Below are 23,185 nucleotides of genomic sequence, written 5' to 3' on the forward strand. Positions count from 1 at the left end.
GGCAGGCGAGCGGACGGACGCGCGACCCATCCCAGAGGTCGTCTCAGAGTAACGACACACCGTTTATGAATACTTGGCCGGTCGTTTCCTGGCCAGCCGTCCGCGCGCGACCAGACCCCTTGAGTGTGATGGTACCATCCTTCACTCTTGGGTACGACCATGGTCTGGCCTACCCCGCACCCCCGTGGCTCTTAAGGGTCATTTCAAAGGCCAAGGCACCATGCCCAAAGGTCGTACCGTCGTGCCCTAAAGGGATTAATCCAATATGTTGATTCAGCCATAAACCGTTCGTTCGTTATCCGCTCGATTCTTGGCATCAAAGGCAACTCCACACTGTGACATGTTGGTAGACTGTCGCCGACGCATTGTTCCTCCGTGATGACACAAAAGTATTTATCATCATTATTCTCCCTTAATTAGTGAACACATGTGCTCAGAAGGATGTAAAAACTAACATGGTACACACACGATTATGACATTTTTACGTGAAATATAAACATGGAAAGACGGCATCTGAGTGATGTATTTCGAGCAGACAACTGATAAAGCAGAACCCTGGCGGTTGGGTTAGTGTCGTCGCTACTCATTGGTTGCAAGCCTTTTAATTGTTTTTGTTCTGCGTTTATTGCAAGACATCATTGGACACTGTGAGCATAACGACTCAAACGTTGAACCCGACTGGACAACCTTCTGAACATGTTAACAAGGATTATAGTAATCTTACCCTTAGTGAAAGGCTGTAATAAGGGTTGTACCGTCGTCTTCAATGGTCGCACTGCCATGGTTGGGGGCTATGCATGATACTGTTTCGTTAAATTGGTTGAGGACTTTATTATCCGGGTATATTGAAGCCCTAAGTATACGAGATAGAGATAAGTTCACTCCGTACATTGATGGCCTTGGATGGTGGGTGAGGAGGGGTTGGTTAACGGTCAGCAGCACCAGGTGCGGAGTCGCTCTTGCTACATCGAGCGCGAACGAACCCTCTCTCTCTCTCTCTCTCTCTCTCTCTCTCTCTCTCTCTCTCTCTCTCTCTCTGGATGGAGAGACACTTACTTGATGGAAGAGTTAAAACAACGAAGATTCCGTTGTCTTTGTTGATTGACGGTTGTTGAGACTGGTAACGTTTTGTTTTTGTTGTTGAATATGGGTCGGCAGGACCTCATAATCTTTATGTTGTGTCTGTCGGTTCATACGATCATAAACTTCTTTGTCGTGTTAGTGAACTGATAACTGCAAGAACTATTATTTTGTGTTTGTGAAATAATCGTTTAGGAGACCGAAAAACTTTCTTGCGTTGATGGAATTCTATATTGGCCTTTCCTGAAGCTTCACATTAGGCCATGAATATGTGAAAACCTTAGGGGCCGCTGGTTTACAGAAACCATTACCGTTGGTCCTAGAAGGCCACCAGATGTGAAGACCTCCTCAGGCTACACGGAGTATGGGGGAGCCCCCACTGCATCAGATGTGGAAATAAGCAGTGGATATCATTCCGTTCGCTTTACGCGACACCAGGCGGTATGAAAGGACGATTAAAGCGGTCGGGATATAATCCGTAATTAACCTGGTATAAAAGCATCTATGGAAGAAAATACCGATCTCGCTTTACGGAACAATAAACAATTTGGTGACAATTCCCAACACCCCAGCAGTAGAAATTTGGGCCTCGCGTTTGGTGCCTCAGAATCCGGGAATTGCGCCACAAGCGTGTCTTGTCTGACCCCAATGATACAGTGAGGCTAGAGTTCCTCTCTTTATACATTGTGTTGGTTTGTTTCGGACTGAGGGTGGTACTTCGTCTCCAGCCCTGCGGATCTGGTGGAGATAATTTTCACCAGCATGTTTGAATATTTCTGTCAGTGAACTGAATTTGTCCACGATTTTTATAGTTAAAAATTAATTTTCAGAGATTATTGATTTTTTGCCATAATTTTGCCAAACCTAAGTAGCAGAGAAGGAAAATTTAGTAGTTTTAAAATTTCTACAAATTTTATACGAAGTTTTATTAGTGCTTTACGTTGTGCTTATGAGATATATATTATATATATATATATATATATATATATATATATTTTTATTATTTATTTTTTATATTTTTATCGGGCGTTCTTTCGTTTCGTCAGATAATCTTTTATCGATATTTTGCTACCCCCCTTTTTTTTTATAATTTTTTCAGTTACACCGAAATTCTTTTCAGGCTTTTATTTTCGCTCATACTTTTGTTGATAATCCTTTAACAGAAATACCAACATTACTCTCTCTTCCGGAACTCAGTTTTATTTTTTACCAATGCATCTTTACTGAAGGCTGTGTTAGGTGCTCAGTCGATGCCTTAAGTGCGATACTTTACTCCTGCGATCTCCATATTGCCTCCTCACCCAATATTATCTTGGAATTGGAAGCGTGTCCTCTAGGTGCAGGCTTCTGGCCAAAGATTGAAAACTTGACGTCCAAGCACGTATTGATGTACGAAATTACTTAGACGTATCGATAACACCGAGAGAAGCATTTTCACTGATTCAGCTTGATATGCTGGGAGAAGACCTATTGCCAGCTCGCACATGCACATATGAACCCGTGATTCCTAACCATACCCATGTTCCTACTTCCAAGTTGGGTTCGGGAGATCATCATGATTGTATAAGGCCCGGATGAATTTCCTCCCTTCCAGCAGATGCATCGCTCGAGGCACGCGAACAATACCCAGAAGAAGAGATATCTCAGTTTCATAGAAGACTCCAGAGATGATTGACCCACCCTATGACCAAATGAGCTTCACACCTTCATTGGAATTCTGCTGCTCCACACTACTTTCCAACCTTTACAACAACTCGGGCATTTAAGTACTGTCCACACCGCGATTCTCTCTCACACTCACTACCCACCGACCTCTTACTCTGTCCTCCACCTATATTTCCCCCTTCCGCCGTAGGACAACTGGTTTCTAAACGACTACAGACGTATCCTCATCTCTGAAAAACGTCGTAACCATTCCAATTTCATCGTGAACTCCTAATTAGTATTTTACTGCTCAGAACTTTAAGCTTTGCTTTCGACGATACATATAAGTTAGATTGAAAGGTAGTACGGCATAGCTCTTATCCACGGCGGGAAGTCATGAACCAGGCCAAGCCCTGAGTGGAACATTAAGGAAGTGTCTTACCATGTTCCGCTAGTCAGTCAGTATCCATCGGAGGTGCAGTCTTCAGGGCCTTTGCTGTCGGCCGTGATCCCCAATCCTTCCTCCGCCATCACTCACTCGCCCAACAAATTAAATTCATCTGTTTTCATTGGCTTCGACATCCTGCCACGCCACCGTCTCCTTTCCTCCCGTTGTACTTCCCAGGACAAGAACACATTAACTACTACTTCCAGGGGTGAGTGTGTATCTTCTGCTTGATATATTGGATTTAAGTTAGTGTACAGGGTATATGCTGGGTCTTGTGAAGATTAAGAAAACGTTGTGGTTGACGTGATACTATTGGAAATCATTCATTTTGGTCAGGTTAGCTAAGTAGTGTTTGGTAGGGTAAAGTGCTGCTCCTTTGAGTTATGGATAGGCTAGCAAGATGATGTGTTGCTTTACAATATCGAAGTTTAATCTTATTTTCTGATTTACAGACAAAAAATTCATTCATTTTCATTCTGATTGAAATACAAAAAAATGTTGAAGATATATATTTAGAGGGATTTTACTAGATTAGAATCTTGATACTTTGAACGGTGAGGAAGGCAGCGGCTGGCTAGGCTACGCGTCACTCCAGGGCTCGGCGGGAGGGTGGGCGATGCTGGCGACCATTTCCTGGACACTCTTTGTCTAGTCATCGAGCGGGAAGTCATTACCCCCCACCCACCCCCGAGTGAAACGCGACAAGAGAGGCAGCAACGACTTACTTTATTTTTCTCTAACGTGGACTAGGATGGCGTGCGGGGTGGAGCCAGATTGGTGGCGGGACGTAATAAAATATTGACCACAGGCTCAGCACCTCCCTAGCATGGGGACCTGCCCGCCATCTCCAGCTGCTGAGGTCGTTACCCTGGTGTAACTTTGGGCGGTTCTGTGCCTCCACTACTCGGTTCACACACCCAGACGTCCATGGTGGGACAATGCAGCAGTTACATACACGAACCTTATCTGTCTTACGTTCGTTGGGCACTACATCACTGGGTAACACCGCCGCGTCGCTCACCCTTCACACATACAAATTATCCTCTCGTTTGTAATTCATCAAGATTGGAGAAGCAGTGTTTCATATTAATTTTGTTTATGATGTTTTTAATAAGATTATATTATTTATTTATTTATTTGCTCTGTTTCATTTAATAGAGTCGGCTGAAAATGGCTGGTACATTTGATCGAAACGCCTCCTAACGCTCTTTCATCCCATCCATCTGGGCTTTCCCTCCACATTTGATATATATTCAACAGTTGTTGGTTCTTCACACCAAGTTGTAGATTGATTGCCAGAGGGAGACTGACCTGACTTTTTTTTCCCTTCATTTTCTTTTTTTTTTTTCAGACAGCAGGTATTCGAGAGAACAAAGTACTGCATATTGGGTGTTGCATCCTTCTTTATAACTTCAATTTTTAACTCTGGGGTCGCAAAGTTTGATGACTGCCACGAGTGCTCTCTCTCTCTCTCTCTCTCTCTCTCTCTCTCTCTCTCTCTCTCTCTCTCTCTCTCTCTCTCTCTCTCTCTAGCAATCTTGTCACATTATGATCGTGGTTGGTGGCAGCAGTGGGATCTCTGTGTCACCCTGGCCCGGTCCCAGGCTGGGATCTCCATGGCAGGAATTGCTCCTCTTTCCACCTCCACGTCAACCTTACTGCTCCCCTACCACGTCAGCCTCCCTCCTGCTCCCCACCACGTCTACCTCCCTCCTGCATTTCCACCTATGCCAACCTTCCTGCTCCGTGATCATACCAGCCTTTCTTCTTCACGTCTGCCCTTGTTCTCCCTCTCCACGTCAGCTTTCCTGCTCCTCTACCACGTCAACCATATTGCTCCCATACCACGCCACTGTACCTTCTGCTCCCCACCACGTCAACCTGCCTCTTGCTCCCACACCACGTCATCGTCCATCCTGCTTCCCTACCACGTCAACCTCCATCCTTCACTCCCCAAGCCAACTCTCCCTCATCAGTCAGCTTCCCCCCCCCCCCCCCCAACCCCACCCCATGTCATTCTTCCATTCTCACCTCGATTGCCCACCCCAGACAGTCTCCCCCGAGCCTCTGCCAGCCTTTTCCTTTTTCCCCCCACCAATTCCTTTCCTTCCCCATCAGTACCACCTCAGTTCGGGTTCTTTGTCTGCCCGGCCTCGGCTCCCTCCTACCTTGTCATCCTCATTCCCAAACCCCTACCCCCCTGGCAAGCGCCTCAGATGCTCCCATGTTTGAATCTTACGTTACCTGCAAATTTTGTGAGCGATGAAAAGGGGCGTGTTGGTCCATTTCTGAAATATTCAGAGTATAAAAGATCCTCCATCGTCTTCCGATTGCTGACTGTGTTGGGGGGCTTTTGTTCTTTGTTGAAGTGTGTGTGTGTGTGTGTGTGTGTGTGTGTGTGTGTGTATTTTCCCTGTCGTATATGTGTGTCGAGAAGCTGTTATCACCTTCATTTTAAATTTTTGTCCAACACTAATCCAACACATCTATAACTTCAAACTCTTGTACTCTCTTCAAACCTTGCAATCATGTCACTTTACCTCAAACACACACACACACACACACACACACACACACACACACACACACACACACACACACTACCTCTTATTATGAATATCTCTCAGTTCTTTTCCTTACGTTAGATCTTTATACCTCTCCCTCCGGAGGATGTTCCCAAGTTTATAGCGTCTTCACACGCTTGCTGGGGGGCTGAAGGAGAGCTCTGTTTGCTTCACAGATTCGTTAATTCTGTGAGAAGTAGAGTGGAAGTTTTCTTGTTGGTTCTTCGTATGCAGATGAGGTGTTCGCTCCCGAGTTCCCTCGCTCTGTTGACTGTTAATTGGATTATTTTTGCGATCTGAGAAGATTGCTTGTTTCCTTACACCACCTCAGTGTACCAGTCCTGATCCCAGGTACTTTACCGCCCTGATCCAAGGTATGTGTCAGGTGCTGCGCCTTCCAAACCCCAGGTACAGACCATGTCATATACCATGCCCACCAGTACATGGAAGAAAGACAGATGTTCAAGGTATGAACAGTATGGGTAGGCAGCTCTCCCAGGTACATTTATAAATCGTCGAACATCTGTGACAGCTGTCTGGGCTAATTAATTTCAGCGTTTACTTTTGTGATACATGAGTCACAGCGGCGGGATACGTGCCCACATGGCTCGGGGGGTTCGAACCGAAGGACTGTTTGGCTTGCTCGCTTGACAGCGATGCTTCATTTACTAATGGGTTCGTTCTCATACACCTGTGGTGCCCTTCAAGGGGAGAGTTACTTGATATATGTTTGCACTGTTCTGGAAGGAGTGGCTGCACTCTTGTGCATGTGTGTCTCTGTGTTTTATGGAAGTCCCCATCCTGACGCACATTTAAACTTCTCGTTAAGTTCATTACGAAGACTCCGCCTGGGATCTTAGCTCCTAATTAAGAAGATGGAAAAGTTGGGTGTTTGGAGAGTTAAGAGTTTGGTCTTGTGAAGCGGCCCGTGTTATGGGTCCTGACCACGTCAGGTTGACACCCCTTTGGTCAACGTTGCAGCTCCTGCCAGGGTTGACACACTCCTGACTGCTGGGTCTCGTCAGCACCTCATTGTCTTGGTCCCCACCTGTCAGGTTGACATCCCCGGCTGCTGGATCTTCCAGTATTGTCTGCCGTAGGTACTGCTGGACACAAACGTGTTGTATGTGGGGATACACCTAAGTGTATGCGTCTCTGTGGGTATATATGTACACGTGTTATGAACAGAATTGATGAAAGTCCATGATATATTTCGAGATATGAAGGCCAGATAGCAGGGATTATTGTCCCGTGAGTGAGCATGAGGCCCCTGAAAATGTCCTGCTAGTTTTGGTATCGTGTATGAAGTTGAACCATTTGGGTTAAGGTTCTCTCTTCACCTTCGATCAGTAAGAAAAGTTTATCTTTTTTTATCAGCCGTAGGAGTATATTTGAAGGTTGGTGATTCAGTACAGGAAATTATTAAGGCGCACAGAGCACACGATCATCAGGGGGCTGCTTCCTTCAGCACTTCATCAGTGCCTTGCCTTAATCAAGAGATCAGGACCCTGTGGACCCAAGACATGAACCTAGATTCTATACTTCATAAACCTTGCCAGTTCCATGTCCAGACATCTGCAAATGGAAAGCAAAGCCAAAGTGCCGAGATTGGGGTGTGACATCGGCTTTGAAAATGTATGGGGAAGCGGAGGTGTTTTGCGGACTCTGTACCTGATAAACCAAAGACACAAACAGATTGACTCACAGACAGTATAACATTCAGTAGTCTTACCTGTAAGCAAAGGACTCTGTGGTTGCAGTATAATTCGTTTGTTATTTTGACGTATATAGATGAGAGGTCGTGGAATTTTAGATTACATTATTAAACATTTTAAGGCCAAGTATTTTTTGGGGAGGTAAAGTAATTACTCACTTCTTACTTAAATATGTTTCAGATGCAAATTAAGCACGTGAGAGTGACATCTTCTCATGCTGATCATATTCCCATCATAACCCTCGTGTGTTCCTCATGCTCCCATCATAACCATCTCTACCCCTCATATTCCAATCGCCCCGAACACCACCATCCCTGATGTTCCAACTCCTGCACTTCCAGACTGCACCTGGACCAGCCGAGGGCCATCTACCGGAGTGCCAGTGAGGGTGCCAAGTGGAAGATCGTCATCGATGGTTCCTCTCCGCCTCCACCGAGGGATGGCGCCGCAGGAGGCTGCTACGGTGAGGACCGGCTAGCTGGACAGTGATGAGAATGTAACACTGGAATTCGATGGTTAGGTGCTAGTTTATAGAAATCATTTGCATACCACTGTTTTTCACTGTCCACTAACCAAAGTTCCGTTTCCCATTAATTTGTGTTCCGTATCCCACTGACCCATGTTCCGTGTTCCATCAGACCCGCGGAATGAACGGCCCAAGAGCCCGGTGGAGAAACAACCGACGTGGCCCATCACCTACCCGCACCACCTGCACGCACGACCCAGACTCACCCACCAAGACAACATCCAGGTTCGTACCGGCTCGTGCCATCCCTCATAATAATAACGATAATAATAATAATAATGATAATAATAATAATAATAATAATAATAATAAAAATGGTTATCTCCTGGCACAAGATGACCGGTGAATTATTGACATGCAGTAATGAAAACTATCCAGAATAATGGTGTATATATGTAGACTCAGACGAGAGAATAGGAAACTGGCCTTCTCTTGCTGCTGCCTTAGGTAAACATCCGGCCTGAATCTTTTGAACTACTGCCTCGTGTATCTTTCATTGTGTCATATTTTCTAGTGTGTGTCCTGTTGACGGAGCAGAAGAATGCACTCGCTTTCTGCCAAGAGAGACTTGCAAAATAAAGTGTGGCGATAAACTCAACCTTCGACATTTTCGACGTTTGTGTCTCTGAGTCGATTTCTTAATTAATGTGTGGAGGCGGGGAATTGTGTGACGGGGAGGGAGATGCTCCTGATGTGCCACTCATGTGGGCGCCCACACCTCCGGCACACTGTGGGCAGAGTCGCTGCTAGTGGGGACGAGAAGAAAGAAAGAGACAAGACAGGGTGTGAGCGAGGCCCTGACGCCGCTCATTGGTCCAAGCCCGCATGAAGCGCTTGCTGTGGTCTCACATGTTGCAGGAATCTATGTTGTTCATCTTCAGTAAACCCTGGCTCACTCAACATTCATTATGACACCAGATTTAACTAAGCCTATATATAACCCGGACAGAGTTAGCTTAATGTAATATAACCTAACTCAACCAAATCTGTACTGCCTGTTTCGTCGTTATGTAAACATGGCACAGGCTGGCGATTTAGAGACATATGTAGTACACTGATCTATGATTATATCAGTATTGGTTCGTTTGTTCTGTTGCTCCTACAGAAATTGAAAATATTTTTTTTTTTCTTTCCGGTTTGCACCTCATTTCTGTCTTTGAAATGCTCTGCCTCCATTGACGCAGTGAATCAGGTATCCACGTGCACCAATAATGGGAATTGTTTGCTGAACTAAGGGGTTCTCAGCACTATCAGTCCGTCCGGTAAAACGTTCTGGTGTTATCGCCTTACAGGTACCGGTTCTTACTGAATTATTATTATACTGATATCTGTCGCCCGCTGCTGAATTATATCATGGGCCGCCATGTTGCTCAGTTGGTACATGTAATGCGTCCTGTTGGTTATTTCATGAGAAGTGTATTAGTGCAAGATTACTGTGATTTAGAAGTGTAGTAGATATAAGGAGAGATAGGAAAGGAATGACAGGATTCTCTTTCTATCTCTGTAATATATATATATATATATATATATATATATATATATATATATATATATATATATATAAGGTGAGTGAGATTGAGCACTTCTTTTGTGCCAGTAGATTGATAATAAAAAACTTTAATTATCACATTCAGCCTGGCATTTCCAACTTTAAAAAGATCAATTTTGGTGTCTGTTTTTGAAGTCATAACCAAACCTAATGAAGTGGGGAAGGTAAATATTTGTGAACTGTAGAGTTGAACAATAAGGGGATATTAAAATGCTTGAATGGGTTTTGACGAATGTCGTTGCAGGAATATTGTGGACGGGGTCGATGTTTACATGTCGGATAAAGCAATATGGCGGCCTCGATGGTGGCTTGCCTGCGTGATGTGCTCATGTCGTATTTTACTTTCTAGCTTAAGACGCTCAAATGAATGTCTTAGATTCTCATGCTCTTGTGAGGTGAGGCTGTATCAGAGATTTTAAGATGGTATTGTGTACCAGTGAGATTTGGGCGGTGAACCAGGATGTACAGTCACACACATCAGATATTCAACATATATTATGAGCGATTTCATACACAGCACATTGATGATTACCGGGGCCCAACTGCCTGTCATTTACTACTCTCTGTTAAGATCCATAACAATTAGCTATTGACCGTTATATAACCCTTATACCTGCTGTAGGTCGTAATAGTGACAATGCATTAGCTACTGGAGCAAGGCCAAAGACGCAGTGCTGTTGTAAACTTTGATGGCGTGGTGGCTACCGTTGTTATCCATCCTCTAATCTACCAGTCAGCTTTCGATTACTGGCGCGGGCAGACTGCACCTAGCCGTTCATCCATCCTCTGGTTGGGGGATAATTGTTTACCAACTTAGTCTGGGGTACAGCACCACAGCTGTGACGACCAGACCAGGCCAGGCCAGGCGACAGACTGTGACACGGCTCGAGGTTCCCAGGGATGTACGTCCGGGGACATGGGCCACCTGTAAACAGGACTCATGAGCCTGTCAGGGTTGTCCATATCCGGGGACATGGCCTTCACTAACAGACCCACTGAACCTACTTGGTGATGGCACTTTCTGTATTTTTACCAAGTGAGGTTGATCAGTGTATGGGAGAAATGGAAGACTTTGAATACCGAGTTTACACTCGGTAAAACCTTTGGCGATTTGTCTTATTGGATCGGTCGGCACTGTAGTTAAAGTAGAGGAAATCATATATAGTGGAGTGTACATTGGGAGGTTTGAGATCAGCGTTTCGCCTCCCAACTGTCCATTTGTACGGCTGGGAACCCTTCGCGTATCCTTAGATACAGCTGGTCGGTAGGAGAAATATAGTTCTTTATAGAATGTAGAGTAAGGACTATGGGAAGGTACTTACATTAGAAAAATGCTTTTTTCAGAGCGTAAAGGAGTCCGTGACTGAGGACAGTAAAACAGATAGTAGTTTAATAGGCAGTTTGAAAGCATTAATACAAGAGTAGGTTTCAATAATATTCCTTCATGAGAGAAATAAAAGGTACATGACTCTTTCGTACTTTAAACACAGTCCAACGCATTCATTGTTCTCGATGGGTAAAATACAGGATGAATGATGAATAGAGCAGCATGATGGGTTACAGTGCAGGGGGCGAGTGAAGGTGGCCTTACTATGGATGTACACTATGGGTTTGGAAGGAAATATGTAACGCCATCATACCCGTGGGTCGTGCCTCAGGTGGTCGCTCGCCCGTGTTCAAGGGGTTGAAGGGAAAAAGATCACGTGACATAATAAAGCCATTTAGTCGTCCCTTCACTTTCCTGTGAATGGCTGTGCATTTGAGGGGAGTCACACATTGATCTGTTATTGTACACCGGGTGGGGGAAAAATTGGAGAGGTGGTGGAAAATGATTTTTTTTTCTTCTGTGTAGGGGTGACTTGTGTGTTTGTCTGCACCAGCTGTACTGAAGCTTTGTTGGGAGATTGGTCGGGTAGGAGAGTCAGGTGTGTCCACTATCGCCCATGTCCTCTCACTTTTTGACCTCACCCTTCATAACATAAGTAACGGCAATTAATACTTGAAAAGCATTTATTTGATAAGTTGAAATATATATCAAAAATTCAGAAATTATCTCCCAAGTTTCAGGCTAAGTTATTAGTTTACTTCCATTTCCTCTGGCAACATAATTAGTACGTGTAGTGAACAGGTGTACGGTGTGGTGCTTCACACTAGCTCGCTGCGGTACACGTTAATGGTGGACCCAGCCACAGGGGTTAGCATAAGATGCCTTGCGCCAGAATAACACACTAAGTAGCTTAGTCATATATTTAATGTCACCAGGGGTTGAGGGTCTACCTTGGGACACCAGGCAGGGTGGAGGTTTGCCTTGGGTCATCAGGAGAGGAAGGGAAGGGGTTTACCTTTGGTTTACAGGCAGGGAAGGTTTTTCCTGTATACATACAACGCAGTCGTAAGTATTACTTATTGCAACAAATGATTATGATTCATATTTACGTATATCTTTCTTTGTTGCACTTGTGATGATCAGTTTGGTTGTTTTGCATACTAATGTTAGCCATGTGCTTAGCTCATTTGTCCTTTTGATGTGTTAACTTCTAAAAGTTATTATGTTAAGGTGATCATTGTATATGCAGAGAACATTCATTTTATTGTATACTTATTGTAAAACATATTTACTATGCTTGTATAAAATTTGATCTGTAATGCAGTACGTAAGAAGAGACAAAGAGAATAAGAAAATAAATGATAATGAATGGTATAAGCTTTTGTTCAGATTTTAATTAGAACTTGTGTTTTCATGAAGATGTTTCTAAGAATGTAAAGAAAACAGAGTGGCAGGTTCATAATGGCCAGCCATCCGGACGTCAACAAAAACCCTGGCGTTCCATGACCGGCTCCAGCAGAAGACGCAGATTTCCATCCCCGAGTAATATATTTAATGTCCAAGAAATGTCATTGAGGACGTACACAATTCTGCACCACCTCTCTCTGTATTCGATGGATATTGATTCACTGTGATTTATAGTTGGATTTGGAAGTGGGAAATATTGATGTCAGAAGTACGGGAGGCAGGGTGACTGATCTGCTCAGTGAGGGCAATGGACCCCCACCACTCTACAAAGGAACATCTTTAACGTTTATAAAGAGAGATTATCGTGAATGGTGATATGAACGAAGGGAAGGAATGATGACAAAGTTTGGATGATAACGAAAGGACGAGGTTGTGATCATACAGGTGTGGGTTGTGACGGGAGGCGGATAAAGTCGCCTGTCTGTGCCTTGAAGCTGAAGAAACCCAGTGTCCCGGGACGACTTGGTATCTTGATAACATGTCGACTCCATCATACGTCGTGCGTCTTGATGAATACCGCAGAACATACTATTCTGCATGCAACGTACTCGTGCGTGATCTGTTGCAATATATCGTAGAGTTTTGTCTTTGGGTTTAACACAGGGTCATCGTGGAAGGACCCGGGGAATGCCATTGACAGTAGTCATTATAATGTTGTTTGTCCTTCTCTTGCAGCAGCAGTTACATCAGCATCAGCAGCAGCAACAGCAACAGAAGCAGCTACAGAAGAGCGTGGAGTCTGAGCGTCGGCGGGGAGAGCTGCCGCGTCAGGATGCTGTGGCTGACGAAACTGACGCTAGGGAGACAGATCCCCTCAAGGTACCCCCCCCCTCCTGCACCCTGGCAGTGTTACCCGCTAGTGAAGATACCCTCTTATACATCGTGGTAGTATAATCCCTAGTGAAGATACCATATCATTCACCCTGGTAGTATACTCCCCAGTAATGATACCCCCCTTCTGAACCCTGGCAGTGTTACCCCTCCGGTGAAGGTACCCCCTCCTCCTCCTGCACCACCCTGTCGTTATTACCCCCTGGTCAAGGTAACCTTGTGAAGCCTGTTACCGTTACCTCTTATTCAAAGTTCCTATCCGATTTCCAGTATGTTACTCCCTCCTTAAGGCACCCCCTGTCTGCACCACGTCTGTGTCACCCTCTCCTGTACCCTCTCTGCGTTACCTCCTGCTCAGGGTACAAGTCTGCGTCCTATCTATTGCTCCCGTCTGTCGTCACTTACCTGGACTCAGGGCACCCCTCCCGTCTTCCGTCTCGGCTGTACCCCATTTTCTGTTGTTCATATAAGATGTATTTCACATGTGTGTTGATGTTTACTGGTGACATAAGCATTTATACACCTGTTTACTTCCACTCAAACATCCGCCCATCTGTCAACATACACCCACCCACCTGTATACCTACACTTACACCTACCAACGTATGCACTTAAACCCAACCAACTTTGTACATACACTTACCCTCCTGCATACTTACACTTAACCACATGTACCCACTCAACTGTGTACTTATTTCACTCACCTGTGTAGGCCTACTTACACCACCCACTTACCTTTGTACTCACCCCCCATCCCTCTCTGTACTTACACCCAACTACCTGCTTACTTACACCTACCCAACTGTGTACTTACACCCTCCCACCTATGAACTTACGCCCAAACACATGTTTACATGCACCTTCTCACTTGTGTACTTACACCAACTAATTTGTGTACTTACACCTCCTCACCTTTGAACTTAATACCCATCCACCTGAGTGTACACCCGCCCCACATATGCACTCACACCCAACCACATGTTTATTTGCACCCACCCATGTACCTACACCTGAGCACTTACATCCATTCACCTGTGTACGCACAACTGCCTATTTGCGTAAGTACACCCACCCACCCACCAATGTACTTCAATGATTCGCGTTACCCAGTCGTTCGACGCAAAGATTTTTCGCATTGACTTCTTTACCTGGGCAATGTCCAAGTGTTATCATCCGAAGCATCACCTAACCTGACCCGAGGGAGGCCGTGACCTGACCTGCGTCACTACAATACAAAAGAAATCACGCAAGTCCAGGTTCCAGTGGGAAGACGGCGACTTCCTGGATGGACAAAAAAAAAAAAATCTGGAATTGTGACCTCATGAGTCTCGTGACCTGGGGTCAACAATACCTTGCACCGACCACGGTGTGTTTATATGACCGGGACCGGTGAGGTTAATGACAGTGATTTAGTGAGGTTATTGACCGTGAAAGGCGGGGTCATTGACCATGACCAGTAAGGTCGGTAACAACCACACTCCACCTCCTCCTCAGACACCGATGCAGGCGGCGCATATAATCAAGGGCGTCACTTCCCCTTGGCCACACGACGCATACCACCCGCTGTGCGAGGAGGAGTGGGAGGACGATACGTGTCATGCGCTACACTTGACACAGTACTCACTCACCCTCACGGACCACTATATCAGCAGACGCCTCACATCTTTAACGGAAAGCTTTCTCCCATTTTCTCATATTTGTCTTAAACTTTTCCCTTATGATCTTTTTTTTGTTGTTGTTGTACCTCTTTTGCTTATGTATATTCGATATTTTTAGTTGTAGTTTTTAATTCTTCTATTTCCTTATCCATAATTCTCCCCCCCCCACCCTCTTACTCATTCAAACTTTCCGCTCATATCAGTAATAACCAGTAAGTCATTCCACAGTCAGCCGTCCGTTGGTCTGTGCGTGGCTTGGGCCTCTCTCTCTCTCTCTCTCTCTCTCTCTCTCTCTCTCTCTCTCTCTCTCTCTCTCTCTCTCTCTCTCTCAACGGTTACTGCGAAATTAAATTGCAAATTGCTGACGAGTGTCAGACGAGACGCCATTCATCACCTTTTGAAGAGGAGAGAATCAAATTATATTTGACCCCAGAACATTCTGGTACTACTTTCACCACTGTCTTACCCCTCACACTTACATCACCACACTATCCTCACCCTTACATCATCACCACACTATCTTTACCCGTACACTATCAGTTCTAGATCACCGACACACTACCCTCCCTCCTACATCAGCAGTACACTACCATCACATCCGCTGAACTACCCCTTACCCATTACATCACTACACTCTCCCCTCCACCAGCAGGCTGAGGACCCTGCCAAGGACGCTCACGACAGTATATGCAGCGTGGAGCCTGCCCCAGCCCACACGCCGGCACGTGTGCCGCGCCCACGGCTCCTCAAGGCCCCCAACTGCCTAGGCGTGGGTAACCTGTGGCCACGGCGCTTCTCCATGTCGTCCCGCTCCTGCTCCGACGACAAAAGCGACGTGTCGGAGGTTGGTGGTGCACTGGCCACGACGCGCAAGCAGGTACAGGCGGGCGGCACGACCTCTTCAGTACGACGGTACGACCACCACTTACACGACCCTCTGAGCCCAAGCGCAGGCCATTATCCTATCCCGGGGTCGTGCCGTCGTGCTCAGGGGTCGTGTCGCCGTACTCAAGAGGTTGAGGATCATAAGCAGATGGTCAAGGCTCGCTTGCACAGTGCATGCCTGTGTAACACACTATAGGTGTATCATTGTACATCATTAATTACTTACTGTTTGCACTGAGCAGCGAGCTATGTCACCCACGCAGTACATGTAGCAGTATCATTTATCAGAAGACTGTGAGGTTTGCATTGTGAAGGCAATATCTGTTCTGTGCACTGTAATGTATGAGATTTTTCAAGGTCTGCATTTTGCACAGTACATGGAGCAGGTGAGTAGATGGCGCCACGGGCACAACACAGGCAAAAGGCTTTCACGCACAGTTCATTATTTTGTGTTTAAGCATAATCGGCCAAAAAAAGAGGCACGGTACACTATACTTGAGCTAAATAGACATAGACGCATATATATCGGACCATGTAGAGAAAACAGTGTCCTGTTCAAGCCTCTGTACACTCAACTTAGGAATTAACTTTTTTCTTGGTAGTATAGCAGCGCACTAGTTTAAACACTAAAGCACCAACCTGTAAAACAAAACGTATATTTTCGCAGAACACTGTTAATCGTAGAAGTGTGAAAACTAACCAGACATACAGTAAGCTTAGAAGGTTATGGAGGGGGAAACGGGAAATTATAATAACATGAAAATAGTAACATTGTCATGCATGGGGGTTACAGATGTTGGAAGGGAGAATTGTGGACCGTTCCGCCCAAGGGCTGTGTGGGGCTTGTGAATGACTGGGCACTCGGATTACACAAATACACAGGAAACTGTACCCATGGCGGACACTTTTAACAGATAAAGACATTCACGAAAATGAAACCGGCTCACACGACGAAAGACGACAGAACTAAAAATAAGCTCCTATTCTTTCCTTACTATGGTATACACGACGACTGTGTATGTTGATTCGTTTAAAGGCTATCAGAAGCCGATCGATATGCACTTCAGAAGTCCTACACTCGTCATTTTCTGTCAGGAGCTAAATGTAATATACCAAATTTTTAATAGAGTAAAATTCGGGTGGTAAAGAACTTTGTAAATGAAGAGACCAGTTCCTCCCGAGTCAGTAAACGTTTTAGCAAAAAAAACCCTCCACTGCCAGGCTCCACACCTCCCTCTGCCAGGCTCCACACCTCCCTCTGCCAGGCTCCACACCTCCCTCTGCCAGGCTCCACACCTCCCTCTGCCAGGCTCCTCACCTCCCTCTGCCAGGCTCCACACCTCCCTCTGCCAGGCTCCACACCTCCCTCTGCCAGGCTCCACACCTCCCTCTGCCAGGCTCCACACCTCCCTCTGCCAGGCTCCCCACCTCCCTCTGCCAGGCTCCCCACCTCCCTCTGCCAGGCTCCCCACCTCCCTCTGCCAGGCTCCACACCTCCCTCTGCCAGGCTCCACACCTCCCTCTGCCAGGCTCCTCACCTCCCACTGCCAGGCTCCTCACCTCCCTCTGCCAGGCTCCCCACCTCCCTCTGCCAGGTTCCACACCTCCCTCTGCCAGGTTCCACACCTCCCTCTGCCAGGCTCCTCACCTCCCACTGCCAGGCTCCTCACCTCCCTCTGCCAGGCTCCACACCTCCCTCTGCCAGGCTCCACACCTCCCCTGTCGACCATTCCAGCCCCAGATTACGTCGTTACTCTGAAACTATTATTTGATGTCGTGTGAACTTTCCTTCTTGGCGGCTAATTGGATACCCTGGTTGGTTGGTGCCGCCCAGGGCTCTAGTGTGTGTATTGAGAGTGGGGAGAGAGAGAGAGAGAGAGAGAGAGAGAGAGAGAGAGAGAGAGAGAGAGAGAGAGAGAGAGAGAGAGAGAGAGAGAATAAGGACATAAACATTAGGGTGGTAGTCTACCGATTACTGATGATGTTCGTAGTGGGTGGGATGGGGCTGTTCCTGTAGCGTTAATGCACGAGTTCCGATTGGCTCGATGTGGTTGTGGTGTCGAGCTTACAACTCATGGACGAGGGATTTTGACAAGCTGTGACGGTGGTGCGGTAGCTTCCCGGACTGTCGGATGAGCTTTAGATAATGGGTGGAGAGTCTGGAGGAGCAGTGTTGGGCGCCTCTTGTTAGCCGGTGTAAGAGGGACCGAGGATATTTTACGAGTTGCTTGATGGACTAAAGTACCTGGAGGAGGCTAGGGCCTAGTGAGGCAGTAGGGGATAGGACAAGGATGGCTGGAAGGCTGACACACACGACTGCGGTCTGGGTTTGGTAATATGGTGACATTGTTGGCGGTGGTCCACCAGTACTGGAGACTTAAGAGTGTTGTGTGACACGACGTACAGTGCATTCAAGCAGATGCATTCATCAGGGCATTGGTTATACATATGAGGAAACACCAAGGTCCAATGCTTGTGCCCTATGGGACGCCACTGAAAGGTAGAGATGGCCTCTCGGAACCGTACAACGTTCACTGAGCAAGTCTCCCAAGCTCTTGAGAAGGGACTTGTCCGAAGCTTGGTGAGTTGATGGCATTGCTGATGACTGCTTTGTGGTTGATAAGGTCGAAACGTTTGATGAAGTCAAGGAAGGTGACAGCCACAGAGATCTTGCGTCTTTTGAGATTTTAAAGCTTACGATTTAGTAGGTGGTTGAGGAGGTCGAATTACCAATCTGGTGAAGGTTTATATTACTTCAGTTGGTGGATGATGGTTGTAGTTATGTTGATTTTGTTAGCAAGAGGAGATTGTGACATCAAGAGGTAGGCCACGAGAGACATGACGATAAAGGCCGCTTCTCTGACCACAAACCAACACAACTGCTCATTTCATGGCCACGCTTCGTAATGCAATACATTATTAGCTTTCTGTTGACTTTTCTGGCTTTGTTTACTCCCCCTCCATACCCAGCTCTTGATTCTTTATAGTGTGTTCAGTTTTTTTCCTGTTGTATCCTTGAAAATATTACAGGGGGTTATTTTCCTTCATTCCTTGCCAAACACACATACACACTTTTATTCTTATATGCCGCTTAGTGAACACAGGTCTTGTTTCTTTTAGTGTAATATACATAAACGCTGCCAAGAGAATTTTTTCCAGAGCTGGTTTCGAGAGATTAGTCCACCTGTTGAGAAGTGTAGCATTTAGGTGTCCACGTTTCTCTCTCCCTCTCTCTGCTGTGAGCGCCTCATAGTTAAAGCTTGTGGTAGGTAAGTTGGAATAGGCTGTTTCATTTCCTTCCAAACCACCGCCCGTCTCTCTCTTACCTTCCGCAGCATAAAAGCTTCATAATCTAATACTTCTTAATGGAGTTTTTTTTTTCTTACAATAAACCATTTCAAGACGAAGACGTTCTGTTAATGACGCTTAGACACACGGTAAACTTTTGTGTGTGTGTGTGTGTGGACTCAATAGGCGAGGGAAATTTCATTCGGGTTAAATGGATTCGCAAAACAATGAGTCGTTACGCGTCTTTGTAAGCTTGGAAAAGCTCCGGCCGAGATATCTCCTCCACCAGGTTTAGAAGCCTTGTCAACACTTCTACCGGGCAGTGTCACGTGAGTGTGCTTTTTCAAATCCACGTCTTCCGCATCCTCCAAAAATTGACGTTGAAAAGCCAGCGCTGCGAGGCTGCCATCCAAATAGAGTTGATTATTTCAAATGAGACATTCATGACAGGTCCCAAAATTAGATCTTGGAGGATGATGACGGAAAGTAAAAATTAAACTCTGGGACAGAGTCGTCTTTGTTTCACAGGGCGACGAACCTTCTCCTCCTGCAGTTTACAGATGTAAGTGACGTCTACGGAAGCCTAATCATCTGTAGTATACTTCCTGAATGTTCGATAATTATATTCGCCCTTCATTTGATCTCGTTAGCAATATTTTAAATATTTTTTCTCCGTTCACAAAAAAACTTAATGGTCTTCAAATTTACCAACTGGACGTAAGCTGCAGTAAAAACAATCGCGGTTTTGTGAATCATTCTTTAGACACTGTATTTTTTGAGTCTTGCTCCTCTTCCTCGAGTGTTACTAGACATTTCACCTCATTCAAGTTTTAGGTTCGAGACAGTAAGTTCGCTCCCTGAACCTAGTCAGCCTGGGCGCAATAGTCTACGGACCCGTCAGTCCATGTTTCACTTAGTGAAGTTTGCTGAGCCTGGAAATTGAACCCTGCGACGTCCGAGTGCGTAAGGTTTGGCTGAACGTGGTATATAACCACTGCCAGTTTGTCGATTCCTTCAGCTGTAGTAAACTTCCCATCATTTAAGCCCGGCATAAGCTTGTCTGATGATGGGGACAATCATAAAACGTGGAAGGAGACTGCTGCTCAGATTAATTGTTCTCTGGGTGTGTCGGAAGGTATGTCATAGATTAATATGCATTTCTGGTATGTGCTGCTGGAGTTAGAGATGAACAAAGCAGCAGCCTTTTTTTCAGCGGTAGGTACATCTTAGCCGGAGATGGCAAGAACTGTACATCAATTACGTATGGCATCTACAACAGTATTAGTACCAGAAGCCACAGTAGGCAGTCACGTCAGAAACTCCGAAAGTTAGTCTTATGCTTTAACTCAGACACTGGCGGAGGAGGTATGCCTTTGGTATACATATAAAAAAAATTAGATAAAGGGGGGAAAATCTTGCAAGGATGGGAATTTTATCGATATGGGGCGCCTTCAGCGGTTCCATTTGGTGTGAACTTTAAGTTAGGCTGGCCATGAGGTAAGAAAGCGGAGCGTGTTTCTGTAGAGAAGACTTGTATGTTGTTCTGTAGGTGTAGTGCGAATTAATACACCACTGTAATTTATAAAGATATGTAGTTTGGAAATGGAGACTGTATTACTTCTTTTAAGAAACTGCTAGATTGAAGGAATGAACAATTGGACACATGGACCAGCTGGATCCCTCCGGTAACATATAGGTGGTGGCGGCCCGAGCACCAGCCATAAGTGCCAGCCACATCATTATTTCTAGCATCGTGCTACTTGTTGTATTTACAAACTTTTGAGTACTAAAGTTCATAATTGAGTTAGTGATGATTATGGGTTTTTCAATACGTAAATTTGTATTTATGGCCTTTAAATTTGATTTTTGTTGTACCTACTTTTGTGTGTCAAGCTCATTTACGCTCTTGCCTGGATGTTACAGTTCTCCAGGTCGGACAGCATCCAGAGCGAACAAGGCGCCCCGGAGATCGTCACCCTCTCCGTCAACTCCATGTGTTCCTTCACGGAGAGTGGTTCGGCCGTGTCCCCCGGCTCCTCTCACCTCTCCCTCCGTTCCGAGCTCTCCCGCACACACTCCCTCTCCCAGCCGCATCCGAGGTCCAACTCCAACACCGTTGAGCGAGCACCCAGCTTTAGATTGCAGATACCAGGTGAGAGGCTGACTGGCTCATGTACCAATGTGTGTGTGTGTAAGAGAGAGAGAGAGAGAGAGAGAGAGAGAGAGAGAGAGAGAGAGAGAGAGAGAAATCTTTTAAGCACACTTTGTTAAAGAATCTAAGCAGCTAAATATGAGGCCTCCACACTAATAGGATGGGAGCCCGCTGTTCTGTGGTAATGATGGTGTCTAATGGGGGTTGATTTTTTGTGGTCCGTTAGCATACTCTTTCATCGTCTGCTGACGTTATCCAGCCTCTGGCTTTGGTAGTGTGGAGGGTGTAAATGGCAGGAATGTGATGATTTTGTTGGTGTCTTTCTCGCTTTCAAGGAAGTAGTAGTTAGTCATGAGAGTTTAAAGGCTTGTCTATATCATGTCTATATCATCCGTCGGGTCCGAAGATATGGGTATGATAGCCTTGCCTTTGATTTAACCCTAAGGTATAGTAGTCCTAGCTATTTTATAAAGGTGCGAGGCATGGGCTTTACTAAGATAAAGTTATATGAAGGAGGGTGGATGTGTTGAGAGTGAAATGTTCGAGGACAGTATGTGGTGTAACCTGTTTTGATCAGGTAATGAAAGGGAAAAAGAGATGTGTGGCAGTGAAAAAAGGATGGTTGAGAACTGCAGAAAATATACTGAAATATTGTGGACAATATGGAGAGCATGAGAGAGGAAAGGTTGAGAGAGGGTATATGTGCCAGAAGTGGAGGGAAGAAGAATGGGATACCAAATTGGAAAGATGTAGAGAAAAAGATTTTGAGTGAATTGGAATGGTGTTGTGTACTGGGGTCGACGTGCTGTCAGTGGACTGGACTGGAGCAGGGTATGTGAAGCGTCTGGGGTAAAAACAAAGTTCTATGGAGCCCGTGGTTTCGGTACATTACACATGACAGCTAGAGAATGGTTGAGTGGATGCAGCCTTTCTTTTGTTCCTGGTACTATCTCACTAACGCGGGAAACGGCGATCAAGTATGATATATATATATATTACAAATTACAGAGGTATAAGTTTGTTGAGTATTCCTGGTAAATTATTTTTTTTTTTTTTTTTTTTTTTGCTTTGTCGCTGTCTCCCGCGTTTGCGAGGTAGCGCAAGGAAACAGATGAAAGAAATGGCCCAACCCACCCCCATACACATGTATATACATACGTCCACACACGCAAATATACATACCTACACAGCTTTCCATGGTTTACCCCAGACGCTTCACATGCCTTGATTCAATCCACTGACAGCACGTCAACCCCGGTATACCACATCGCTCCAATTCACTCTATTCCTTGCCCTCCTTTCACCCTCCTGCATGTTCAGGCCCCGATCACACAAAATCTTTTTCACTCCATCTTTCCACCTCCAATTTGGTCTCCCTCTTCTCCTCGTTCCCTCCACCTCCGACACATATATCCTCTTGGTCAATCTTTCCTCACTCATTCTCTCCATGTGCCCAAACCATTTCAAAACACCCTCTTCTGCTCTCTCAACCACGCTCTTTTTATTTCCACACATCTCTCTTACCCTTACGTTACTTACTCGATCAAACCACCTCACACCACACATTGTCCTCAAACATCTCATTTCCAGCACATCCATCCTCCTGCGCACAACTCTATCCATAGCCCACGCCTCGCAACCATACAACATTGTTGGAACCACTATTCCTTCAAACATACCCATTTTTGCTTTCCGAGATAATGTTCTCGACTTCCACACATTCTTCAAGGCTCCCAGAATTTTCGCCCCCTCCCCCACCCAATGCTCCACTTCCGCTTCCATGGTTCCATCCGCTGCCAGATCCACTCCCAGATATCTAAAACACTTCACTTCCTCCAGTTTTTCTCCATTCAAACTCACCTCCCAATTGACTTGACCCTCAACCCTACTGTACCTAATAAACATGCTCTTATTCACATTTACTCTTAACTTTCTTCTTTCACACACTTTACCAAACTCAGTCACCAGCTTCTGCAGTTTCTCACATGAATCAGCCACCAGCGCTGTATCATCAGCGAACAACAACTGACTCACTTCCCAAGCTCTCTCAT

At 45.6% G+C, this 23,185-nt stretch overlaps 1 protein-coding gene across 5 annotated transcripts in view; it reads left to right on the forward strand.

Annotated features, from left to right (window-relative positions):
- LOC139755322 (uncharacterized) overlaps positions 1 to 23,185 on the forward strand; it is a 174,067-nt gene that overhangs the window by 135,146 nt on the left and 15,736 nt on the right. Inside the window, exons 5-9 of one of the 5 annotated variants that reach the window (XM_071673460.1) lie at positions 7,793 to 7,914; positions 8,090 to 8,202; positions 12,996 to 13,139; positions 15,459 to 15,686; positions 20,906 to 21,134. In XM_071673460.1, coding sequence (XP_071529561.1) covers positions 7,793 to 7,914; positions 8,090 to 8,202; positions 12,996 to 13,139; positions 15,459 to 15,686; positions 20,906 to 21,134 — 836 coding nt within the window. The remainder of the gene's footprint in view (positions 1 to 7,792; positions 7,915 to 8,089; positions 8,203 to 12,995; positions 13,140 to 15,458; positions 15,687 to 20,905; positions 21,135 to 23,185) is intronic. The other 4 variants (XM_071673463.1, XM_071673461.1, XM_071673464.1 and 1 more) reach the window with 4 other exon arrangements.

This window comes from Panulirus ornatus, chromosome 19 (genome assembly GCF_036320965.1).
Source record: "Panulirus ornatus isolate Po-2019 chromosome 19, ASM3632096v1, whole genome shotgun sequence".
Classification (NCBI taxonomy): Eukaryota; Metazoa; Arthropoda; class Malacostraca; order Decapoda; family Palinuridae; genus Panulirus; species Panulirus ornatus.